General features: G+C 36.3%; 1 protein-coding gene across 2 annotated transcripts in view; it reads left to right on the forward strand.

The window, feature by feature from the left end:
- CAMKMT (calmodulin-lysine N-methyltransferase) overlaps positions 1-12,824 on the forward strand; it is a 222,510-nt gene that overhangs the window by 183,450 nt on the left and 26,236 nt on the right. For both annotated transcript variants that reach the window (XM_051614202.1, XM_051614203.1), the window contains exon 7: positions 1,801-1,867. In XM_051614202.1, coding sequence (XP_051470162.1) covers positions 1,801-1,867 — 67 coding nt within the window. The remainder of the gene's footprint in view (positions 1-1,800; positions 1,868-12,824) is intronic.

Genomic DNA, 12,824 nt, shown 5'->3' on the forward strand with positions numbered 1-12,824 from the left:
ATGTCCAAATCCAAGGGTGAGGATCATTTTTAGTAAAAACGTTCTCCTATTTCAGAGAGGCTGTGTACCTTCTGCCTTAGCTCTGTTTCACACCCCGCACTGGTGACTTGAACTACTGTCTGAAAGCATCAATAATAGAAAACATTGTTGTAGTGCACTAGAATGGCCATTAGAATATAGTGTATGGATCTTTCAACAGTCCTGGGAAATTTAGGTTAGAAAGGTCATGTTCAGCCTGAACGCCTGAAGACATAGGCTCATAAATTATTTTTAAAAGCTGGTGTAAGCACGTTTAGAACAATTAGTAATAGTTTTGCTCAGTTACATAATTTAAGTACAGAGTAGCTAAGTTATCAGCAACGTTACTTCTGCCTCTACTTAAAACCAGCATGCTATGCTCATGAAATTATTTATGCTTTCCTTTTGATTCACAGGTATAGACCATTCATTGCTACTTCTCATTGCATGTTGTGGAAAAGATTTAGAAGGCATGTCCAAACTACAGATATTTGTTTAAACCAGCCAATCTTCCGTCATTCCATTTCTAGTTTTTGGCTTCACAAAATACTGGTTGTCTTCTCTTTGACATTGTTTGGATAGAGGCTTTCCTAAAACAACTTTTCTTAATTAGTCAACTGTGATAGGAAAGCCAATTATGTGATTTCAGCAAAACAAATAAAAAGATGCATTAGTAATAATTTTAAATTAGCCTGACACTAGTGTTCAGTTTTCTCACATGAGCACTTGTGAAGAATTTAATATATTTTATGCACCTAGAAACTTCCTTCTAATTAGCATCAGATTTCCTGAACTTTAAATACAAAAGAATAATCACTGACATCTTTACCAAAAATATCTGTTTAAGATAATATTTTTTTATATATTTGAGAGTGAATCATTCAAATGCGTATGGATTCATGCTGGGTGACATTTAGTATTCTTACAGTTTTCAGTTACTTGCTGCACCATTTCCTTCCAATGGCTTCTCACTAACCACGAATGATTGATTGTGAAGGTTATCTTTCTAGGCATAGAGGACTGGGCACAGCTTCCCTTGAAACTTTTCATTGACAGCCCTTGCTTTGGTCTGCCTGAGCAGCTACCCAAATTTGTGACCTGAGGTTCCGAACTGAAAGAAGCTGAGAAATGAGGCCAAGGTACTGTTGTGGTGCCTAAGGGGAAGAAAAGTCATTTATTGCTTTGTACTACCCTTCATGGTGGTTCCAAACCATTCTCAAGAAACAAGTGGACTAGGAACTCCCTTGCCTGTAGGTTGAGGTGCTCTTATTGTGTGTTGGATTTCATCCAGCCAGTGTCTTGTGTCTTGTGGCGGAGCAGGTACTCAAAACCCCTAGGCCTCCAAAATGTCAGCACTGTGATCTAGTGATAGAGTTGAAAGCAGCATAAACTAAACTAGACATCAAGTGACTGTGCTAAAAATTTCTGTTGACCAGGGTTATAATTCTTGTATTTGTAAACAATAGTTGCCTTTCCATGTATATAAGGTATGGAAAGTCTTTAAGTCTTTTTCTGTTCCCTCTATAGCTTCATGGATAGCAATTCTTTAAATGAAACAGTGAATAGGGGTAGGCAACAAGAGCAAGTTGCTGCATAGATATATGGCTGATACGCTTGAGTAGCAATGTAAATTTTATCCTTCTGAAAAAAAGACTGACTCTTTGAACAGGTTAAAGAATACCAGACAGATAAAAGACATTATGTATGTGTTAACAATGGAAGAAAGTAAAGTATTTATTATTTTTTTTATTACCGCTCTAGTTCTTAACAAATATGCTACAGATGTAAGTGACATCATCACACGAAACCAAAATGCAGGTGTGTTTAAGGCTCAGAAAGTGTCAAGCTGGTAAGATTCTACTAAACTTTTTTACAGATTCTGGCATGTAATTGTATATTTAATGTAAACATGAAATGTATGCAAAAGTGTGAAAGTGCAATGTATATTACTGATGCTGACACAGATGTATGTACAATATAAGTAGATGGATCATAATTTAAGTGATGCTGTACAGAAAATGGAAACTATTACAAAAATTTTAATTGCTTTTTAACCTAGAAAATACAGTATGATTAATCTTGGTGGCGGAACCTTCTTTTCCTTTTATATGACATACAGTATGTCCCTGCAAGCTGTGATTTAGTGCATGGTTGAAATTTGACTGCTTCAGAATCCTTTGTACTGAATATGAGGCTTGGAATAAATGTGCCTAAATCACTGGCAGGTTTCATTTTATGTAGCTCTGAGAATTCAGGGTGGCAACAAATCCCGTTTGCCCTTCGGGTAGATGTTGCTGGAGCTTCCATAGGAGGTTTTTTTGGCTGTCCTGCCTGTGCCATCAGAATAGTGTTGTCACTGCAAGGATGGATGGGCAGCATGGGAGCCAGGCACAGCATGCTGGGGCTCTTCTCTCTTTAACTGTGTCCTAAGTTGCAGGGCACGCTGAGCATTTTTGTCATAGTGCACCAGTTCTTTTGTCTCTGAGTTAGCCCTGAAGGCATGCTCTGGTGGGTGAGCATTGTAGAGGTTCAGAGAATTTGGTTTCAGATTGTTTCCAGAGCCCTTCCTGACCCACCCTGTAATATGTGGTGCCACTGAGGTTAGCTGTTTAACTGTTTAATTGAGGCATCTCCAGCTACAGTAGGGACTGGAAGCAGCTGAAAATTTGAGGTGTGTTAATATCTTGTAGTTCTTTAAAAGTAAATTATAAAGTACTTCATATAGATGCTACAGATGTAATTGAGAATTACAATGTACTTAGAGATGGCTATGGTAAGAGCCAATACTGCCCTCTTATTTGGGTGTCTACATTTTCTCTTTTTTTGATGATTCTTATTCCACGAGGGCCCTCAGTCCTCAAAGTGACAAAAGTGAAGCTGAAAAAGGGCTGTTACAGCAGAATAAGCTTATTAACATAGAGGGCTAAACCCATACAATTTTAATGGCTATCGTTCACATCGTTTATCCCTATGTTTATGTAGCCATACTTCGTAGAGAAGTTAGAAAAATTCTGCCTTCATTAGGGTGTATGTGCATATAACTTAGAGTTATATCTCTGCATCCTAATAAGTGCCTGCCAAGTAGACAAAGGCCACACAGGCCCCAGGAATGGTCTTTAAGGTTCCATGTGCTGAAAGCTTCTTGTGAGCACCCTCAGACAGTCATCCCTGCTGGGGAGAGACTGTGGGGCACGTCCATCCAGAAGCTTAGATTTTGTAGATTTCCAGTTGCTGTCTACTTTGCATGAGATTTCAGATTTCATCCCTTGTCAAGACTTCAAACCTGGTCTTTTAGATATCAATCAAAAGCACATTTGCTACCCTGTCCTCATTTACATTTATCTAATGCTTAAGGTCATTTGTGATCATTTGAGTGTATTTCAGCATATGGAATCAGTGAATAATAGATTTCAGCCTCACGCTGGGAAGAAAGATTGTGTTTTTACAAGACATGATGTTGTTTACTGGGTGTTAATAATCACTAATTAATAAACATATCTAGACATCATAAAATGTTGCATTTTAAGGAATAAAAATGTCAAGTGTTTAACTTCTTCAGTGCAAGAGCATTTGGGGCCTTGTTTGCATAAATAAAATATTTAAATTACAAAATAAAGTGAAGTACTGTATCAACACATAAAGCTCTTTATAATGAACACATAATTTGATTTTTAATTTTACATTTTTAAGGCTTTTGTAGAGTTTTTGTAGCAGTGTAAAGTTTTATAAAATAAGTATTCAAATGACTCTCTAATCCCAAAAATAATTATCACCCTGCCTTTCTCTATACACGTTAATAGTTGATTTCTCCAGTCCAAATTAGTGTTATGCTTTGATTAGTTGTTTGAGAAGGGCGAATGGATGGATCAGTCCTTCAGATTCAGTAGTGACATGTGATCAAGACAGTAAGAAAGTTATTTGCTCACTTCTCTAGGCCTTGAAGAAATTAAAAGGCTGATTTAAAATCTGAAATATTACTATAACCCTGATTCACTTTCCCTACAACTTCTCATTTACACAGTGTCTAGGTCTTGCAACTTTTGGACGGTATTCAGTGCAAAGTTACAAAGTTCTTTCCATATAAAAGATAATTCAGAATAGACTCTTCTCAGTGCACCTTCATCACTCATGGAGTCTTGTACTCTTTTCCTTGCATGTGGAGTAGAAATTATCAGTATGAGGGTCAGTGAATGACTGCTCCTAATATTTAAGTCTAGATTTGGAAAATATGCCAAATATTGTATGGTGCAAACAGGAACAATCCGGTATCAGACAAGAGAAGTTAGGACAACCTACCATACATTTGTTTAGTTAGATTTATACAAAATGCAGTAAATGAATGCTTATCTTGCTCTCTGCCAACTCCTGATTATTGTTTAAAAGTACAGTAATGTAAGCCAAACTGGCAGTTTGTCTTCTTATGTATTATAATGTTATAATAGATATTTAGTAAACAGTTTACTTCAGCAGTTGCTGTACAATTCTATTTTATTTTAGCTTCCATGAGTATGTTCAGAATTTCTTGCTTACACTTACTGGAAATAGCTACAGTTATGCAACCAAGTTACTGATCATGACTTGCCATAGTAAGGTGAATTATTAATACTGTGTATGGCTTTGACTTTTTTTCACTGTTTTATCCATTAATCATGTTATTTACCCCATAGCAACACATTATTTATCCTGACAACAGTCTGTGCCGTTTACTGTTATTGGTTTGTTATAATTGTTTTGAACATGTCCACCGATTATTAAATTATCAATAACAAAGTCAAGGAATCTCTGCTCTTTTCCTTCTCTTCATTAAAGGTGGAAATCTTCCTGAAGCAGGGGTTCATATGATAGAATTTGGACAAATTTTTGTTACTACAAATGTAATTATGGAAATGCACTATCAAGAGGAAGGCCTGCAGTATATTCTAAAGATTAATAGACTCTCTGTCTTACGTACCAGGGACTTTGTTCTTCCATCATATTCCGTTGTCTGAGAAGACCAAATCTGTTAAGAACAAAATTTATATACTTATTGCTGATCTGGCACCTGTGAGTTTTAGCTGTGGACAATTCATTGTTTTGCTAAGAGTTGCCTCAGAAATTATATTCCATATAAGACAGTAAACTAGTACATGTAACTTCAAGTCAGTGGGAGAAATGCTTGTGGCGTTATTTGATTTGATTAGTAATAATGTATCATATGCAGTTTGTTCATTCTATAATCAAATTAGAACCCACATCAAGAATGTATGACCAGAAGACCAGAAGTGGCAATTCCTTCTTCTGAGAGGGTAACAGATTCTAGTGTTCCTTATTTCTTTAACTTGTGTTTGTCAGCTTAGCAACCCTAAATAAATCCTTTTCTATTTTTCCAGTCTCATCATGTAACACTTGTATGACAACATCTATTGGTAAGGAGGAAGCTGCAAAAAGGAACATATCTTGCTTTTTGGCTAGGAAGAAAAGGCTCCTGGTTCCTCCTCTCTTAGTTTAATCACTTTATGTCTGTGTGGGAAGAAACAACTAATGGTCTGACTATTCATGCCCATTGTGAATTTGTCTGTCACAGAAAACTCAACTCAAGTGGAAGCCATTCCATATCTCTAATGAAACTTACCCTGTTCTATAGCTGTTCCAGTTTCAATCTACTCGTTTTCAGGTGAGGGTGATCAGTAATGCATTCAAAGTGTGCATAAATGATAGATATATGTTGTGAAATAATTATACTTTCTGGTACGCTTCTAAAAATGCCTAACCAATTTGCCTTTTTGACTGCAGTTGAACACTGAGCTAATATTTTCATGTCACTGTCTGTCACAACATCAGGAGCTTTTTAGTGATGGTCAGTTTGGAGACCTTAATTTTCTTTATCAAGTCAGAATTATTTTTCCTGTTGTGCACTTTGCATTTACTCACAATGAATTTTGTCTGTCATTTTATTGTCCAGTTACTCAGTTTCATCCTCCTGCAATTCTTCACGGTCTCCTCTTTTCCTTACCATCTTGAATAACTTCCTAACATCAGCAAACTTTGCCACCTCAGTGCTCATCTCTTGTAAACATGCTGAATAGAACCAATCCCAGGGGAACCCCACTGATTAACTCCCTCCATTGTGAGAACTGACCATTTACTACTACTCTTTTGTTACATTATTTAGCCATGTCAGGACTCTTCTCCAGTGGCTATTTTCCTTAAATGTTGTTAGTGAGGGTCTTTGCCAGTAGCCTTTTGGAATCAGAAGCAACCCAGATCACCCTAACCCGAATACTTTTGATACCTTTGAGGAGCCCAGGGTTTATAAAGTAGGACTTCCTTTTACAAAAGACATAGGCTTCTGTGATAAAAGTGTCTGCAATTTCTTCTGCAGTGAACAGTGATGCACTCCAAAATGTTATCCTCTGTGAGTGCTCATTCTATCAGCTGGCAGGAAGATTTAGAACAAAAGAAAGATTATACTCAGACTTTCACCAACTGCCAAGTCTCTCCTATCTGAGTTGACTTAATAAAGTTGCAATCTATTCTAAATTGCATTGTAGTTTTGTTTGTCTTTTTAATGTGACCAGATAAAGAATATATCAAGGGAAAAAGCTGAAAGCTGACAAGCTTTGTTGAGAAATGTTTATGTGTTTGGAAGAACAGGAACAAAAGATAGGTGCTAGCTAAAAGTATAACATTGAATTATTTTAAATAATTCTTGCTCAAATTGTGGGCTATTTTATTATGATCTCCTTTTAGCTCAAAAAACATGCTTTCGTTAAAACCATTCTGGTTGTTTTTCTCTCAGACTTGACAGGGAGACTAGGTAGAGACTGCTGATAGGAGAAAACTGGCATCTTTCTTCCCAGGGCTTTAAAAGAAAATGTCCATGAGCTGTTAGAATCAAAGATTATTTGTTTTATTCCTATGCTTTTTCGTGTATCCAACTTTGTAGTCAACTGTAGTTGTGTGTAGGAAACAACTTTTACATTGTTTCCTAGTTCATATTGCCATTCTACCTTTACCTTTCCTTGTCTGCCTTGGCTCTACCTTCATAGACACACTTTTTACACACTTTCAGTAGTCACAGAATCACAGAATCACAAAATCCTAGGGGTTGGAAGGGACCTCCAAAGATCATCTCGTCTCTGCCCTTCACAGGCCTTCTCAGCTAATCTTTGGCACAGACACAGGCAACTTGGGACCAACTTTAAATTTTGACAAAATTACGGTTATGGTTTTATCTTTTTGTACTTAATTAATATTCAATTAGTATTTGGTTATTCAAATATTAATCAAGGACACTGAAAATTCAGGCTTCAGGAAAGAGGTAGAAGAGTGAATCAGGGTCTGAAAATGTGAGAGTTAAAGAGCTCAGTTTACTTAACTTGTCAAAGAAATGACTTGATTGTTAAGAAATGAATTGGTTTTGATCTCAAAGTCTCATGTGGGGAAAAAAAATCTTTAACAGAAGATCACTCTTTAATCTAGCTTACAAGTACCTAACAAGATGGAGAAATTGAAGCTAGACAAATTCAGTCCAGAAAAAAATGAGATTTGACAGAGATGATAATGAGAGAGATTGATAATACATTAGTGCATCTTTCCATAGGAAGTGATATTGTCTCAAGCAGTGAATGTGTTTAAATCAAGTTGGATATCTTTCTGAAATGTATTAATTTTTTGAGATATATGAGCTTGATTCAGAAATTCGAAATCTTGGATGTTTATTGTGGTTCCTTCTGCCCTCAGAATAAAAAAACCTGTAAATTACATATTCTTGGCTGTTTTTATTTTTTTGTTCCCATTCAGTCCTTCTGGACCTGCCTGGTTGACTTAATATTCTTTTTCTTCCTGTTCCTTTGATTGTCCTTCCTGTATAAGTGGATAGACTATTTTCCAGAGAGCATGAAACTGTCTTCCTTCATATTTTTATACAAAATGAACTTTTGCAAAGCTTTCATTCACTGATCTACCAGTGCGGTTGTGTCACATTTGCTTATGTTGGCTTGCATTTTGAAATTATGTTCTTTTTTATTTTTATAGTTTAACTTCAGTCTGAATTTGAATGTGAGAACCATCCATTTAATGCATCTACAACATGAGCCTTACTGAAAACAGCAGTCAATCTCCTAAATAACAGCTGATTTACAATGTGTTGTTGTAGAGGAAGGATGTGAAAAGGCAAATGCAAAAAGACCAGTGTTTTGTTGTGCGTTGTTTTTTTTAATCAATAACATTTTCATACAAACTTTTCTCACTTTAAAAAAATTGCTACGTTACTGCTGAATGTTGTGCTGTGGTGTGTATACACGAAGGAAGACTTTATTCTGCAACAGCTGTATTTACATAGTGTATTTATTATGTCCCAAAAATGTAGTTGCTTTTGATATGCAGCAAACATGTTACAGCTGTAACTTTCGAAGACAAAACTGTAACATTTCCATCTGAATTTTAGCAAAATACATTGCATAGAATTCAGGAGAGAAAATGTCTTCTCAGAATAAGAAATAAGGAAAGCAGGTAACTTTATCTTAAACTTTTTAAAAGGAACTTTTAGGCAGGAAAATCTAGATAGAATCACACAGTCATAGAATGTCCTGAGTTAGAAGGGACCTGTAGTTGATTTTGGTGTTTTTTCTTCTTTTTTTTTTGCCACATTAATGTGATGCAATTTCATCATGAATTGTTGTACCAGGCATTGTATAAACAAGAGCAAAAAAGCTGTTTATGTTAAGAGAATCTATGGTGTAAGACCAGAGATAGATATGGTGAGCAAGGATAACGAGGATAACTGTAGACAGCACAATGAAGTTGGTGGCACAAGAGCAGCAAAGCCTCTGTTTCAGTTTTTGTAGGCACTATTGTTAAGGGAAGGCTTCAAGGATAATGGAATATGTTTGTGAATGTTCATGGATAACATAGTGAAAGACAGTTGTAAAGGTGCTTGCTTGAAAAGTTAAGTGGAAGATGTAGACTGACATTAGAGCTGATTAAAGAAGGTACTTGTTCTTTCAATATTGAATGAGACAGAAAAAATAGGGAAGTGAATTGCTGTGAAACATTTGGAAAAGGTGACTTGGAGCTTACCTGGAGGAGTACAAAGAGAAAGCTGACAATATCAGGGTTATAGGCAAGAAAAACAATCTTTGCAGCAGCCTACTGAATAAATATTAATAGGGCAAGACTGTGTTTTCTGAGAGCAGAGAACAATACTGTGATGTTAAGTTGTAAGTGATGATTACATGGTCAGGAGTTTGAGTGTGTATATAAGAAACTTCTTAGAGATGCTACGCAGAGAGGATAAACAAAAACTGAGCTGAGCTGAGGTATGCAAATATAGAGGAAGGTCTAAGCTAAGTGTAGATTACAGACTGGAATTAATGGTTATGTCCAAAGGATCAAGAAAAGGTGGTAAAAACACCTTGTACTGTAGAGCTTCTCACTCACTGAGGCTGTGAGAAATACTGAGTTGTGAGTCTGGGTACACAGTGGGAAGCAGAGAAGTGGGTAGTTGGGTTTAGCTGTTATGAGGAGATAGACCAGAAGTAAAATTCAGATGAAGAGGTGGAACACTGTGAAACCATCAGAAATGTGGGAAAAGTTTGAAGATAATCTTTAGAAGAGTGTATTGAAAAAAACAGTGAGAAACAATTTTAAAAACCCAAACAGAATATAGTGGAATTAAAATTCTAATGAATAGTAAGATTTTACTGGGCTGAAGAGAGAAAAAATATCCAGGAGAATGATGATAAGTGCAGATTTTGAGTGTAGCTGAGAAAAATCATCAGTATACTTTGACAAGAGTAGATAAATGATGTGGAAGTTGACAAAACCTGCAAGGAGGTTATTAGGAGGAAGTGTCCATCAGCAATTGTAACTATCTGCCTTCAAACTTCTTAGAAATGCAAAAGGAAAGGGAGAATAGTTTATGTTGGGTACCTGTGGTTTAGCCTTGGTCTCTTCAAACCAGATGTGCATTGTAGGGAATGAGATAATGCATAAGAATACAAAGCAAAATGAAGCAGTGATTGCAAGAAAGGCAGAAGGTGAAAGAAGGTGGAGAAATAAGAGCAACCTAATGAGAATATAATGAGAAAGGTAGGGAAACAGTAGTAGGCAAATTTGCAAGACTCCTCAGAGAAGCTGTAATGATAGCTGTACACATTGCCTCTGTCGCTATATTAAAAGCAGTCTTCTTGATATTTATACAAAACTGAGGAATCTCAAGCAAAGATCGAGGTGTGGAGAAGCATCCTGACGATGCCTTTTGTTAATGTGTTAATGAACTTGCTTGGTTAATGTCATAGAAAAAGTCATTTAAACCCCTAGACAAAATCTTTTACCTTGAACCTGTATGCTTACTACTGATAATGCTTTTCAAAGACTGAAACCTAAATTAAAATATGAAGAGGTGGGTAGATAGGGGTTCTTAGTAGCTTTTTATCTGCTAAGTGGGACAAATTTTTTCATCTCTATTAAAACTCTTAATACATTTTGAAGCAAGTAAGGCTTTTTGTCTTTTGTCCTTCTAATTTTGATTTTTTCTCTTTATCTTCAACAACTACTTTTCTGCTAAGCTGAGAACTACTCTAGCCCATGCCATTCATCACAGAAACATCTCAGAGGCACTTGGAAATGAAGTTTTAACAATCAGAGACTTAACCTGTTTTTTTTTCCCATCTAAGTTACCTCCCTAGGCACACTAGGAAGACAAACACTGAATAACAGAAGTTGAATAATAATAGTAATGAGGAATTTTGCATGAGAAGTAAAAACCTGGTAAAGTCAGGTCTTTTACTGTAGATTGTTGAGATACCAGTATAAGAAAGAGAGAGTCGACATAAATTAGAGTTACTGTACAGGGGAAGTGCAGCCCTGGCTGCTGTAACTATCCCTCCAGCATTTCCTATTTTGTGGCATTGATTTTTTTTTCTTTGAAGTACAAGCGATATTTGGGGATACATTGGTAGTATTTAAAGTGTCTATTTTCTTAGTTGATCTTTTTGTTCTTTTATCATTACAATTCTTTTTATCTTGACCTAATCACATTTTCTGGCTTGCTTGTCAATTTAAAAGATACATCAGGGGGGAAGAAAAAATGCTTTGATTGTTTGTGTTGTGTGGTGTTTTGGGGTTTTTTAATGAATTTGTTGTTTTAGAATGGTGTAAGGTTGATAGCCTAGGAACTGAAGCATCAGTACATATTTTCTCAGACTATTTTGATAGTGTGCTTTATCTCTGACCTGGAAAAGCCACCTTGGCATGTGAGAGGATAGTTCATTCTCCGTAGCTCATTCAGTCCTTGTCCTTTTTGCTAGGACTGCCATGAAGATTGCTAATTATAGTAATAGGCTTGTGATGTGGGTACTTTTGCTCTGAAAACTGGTCAAATTCATTTGATACAAGCCATAAAGCAGCTATTAGCGGATACCGAGTCGCGGCCACCATCAGTTTGACCTAAGTAGTAGCTGAACAGTGCAGTAGTATTTTTCCCTCACACCCTATTTCATTTTTTAACATTCTTGTTGGAACCAAAAAAAGCTCTTAAACTGTTTTATATTTCTAGTGGGCTTCAGAACCTTTACTGCTGAAACTGAGTTGCCTATTTTCAATTACAAGCAACTAAACCTGCCAGAGTTAAATATGCCACACAAAATAATGCCAAGAGTGCGCTTTACACAGTCAGAAATATGTTTTTGGGGGTTGTGTTGTTTTGGTCTTTTTTTATTGATGGTGTGGCTTGGACAGAAATGCAGAGTAAAGCATAATTTTCAAGTTTACAAAATAATTTCAGCCATTAGTACTCAAAAGGAGGACATTAAAAATTATACTTTAAGTCTTCTTATTTTGCTGAAAGAAAAGTGGCTTTAGAAAAAAGGAGTTTATGTCCAGTAATTTCGCATCACTGGAAGGGGAGGAAGATATTTACAGGGCTTGCATTTTTTTTCCCTACTGGAATTCCACATGATACTGGTGATTTAAAATTCTTTGTGGTATGGTATTTTTTAAATTTATGTCCATTTTTTTAAAAGGAAGCTTCATACAGACTGCGATTTTCAGACTTCTGGTGCTAACATTTTTCTGGGTTTCCTAGCAGAGCTTTTCTTTAAATGGAAATGCAATCAACCCTTACTCCGTGGTGCCTTTCATATTTCTTTCAGGTCTGACCACTAAGTCCAAGAGTCATGTCCTCAATAATCCCTGAAAAAAATTATTGTTCCTCACCCCCTTACTACATATAGATACATGCATTTAGATACAATTATACACATCTTGACCTTCCTCGGAGTTGTTTTGCGCTGTCAGTGGATTTTTCTGTACTTCACACTCAGGAATTGTGTTTGAATTACATGAGCTTGTGTAGCTAGTTGATGGTATTTATAAACATCCTGCCTTTGATTCCCTATTTTCATTAGTACTAAAATTCAAAATTGCTGATTCTGATTCAGAATCAGGCTGATTCTGACATCAGTGTTAGTGATGGAATAATGACTCTGAGCAGAATTGTTTCTGATTCCCTGGTATGCGGAGGCACGTCTGCTTTACAGGTGCTGGTGCAGATGTTTGATTGCAACTCATGCAAATTTGTGGAAGCATTAAACAGAGAACTGTGTAGATATGGTAGCCTGGAGTTAGCCACCGAACCAGGTTCAGTATTAAGCTTCATGTACCTTAGCTGCGCTTTACCTGGTAGTCATACTTGTCCTTGTTTAAAGATAGCATGAATAAATATGTACAGCTTGTAGTTGCATCTCTCCTACCACTGTGCTTACATCCTGAGTGAGAGCAGAATGAGTCCTGGTAGTATTTCTTTTACACAACTATCTTTAGTT

The sequence above is a fragment of the Apus apus genome, chromosome 3, assembly GCF_020740795.1.
Source record: "Apus apus isolate bApuApu2 chromosome 3, bApuApu2.pri.cur, whole genome shotgun sequence".
In the NCBI taxonomy this organism is placed as follows: domain Eukaryota; kingdom Metazoa; phylum Chordata; class Aves; order Apodiformes; family Apodidae; genus Apus; species Apus apus.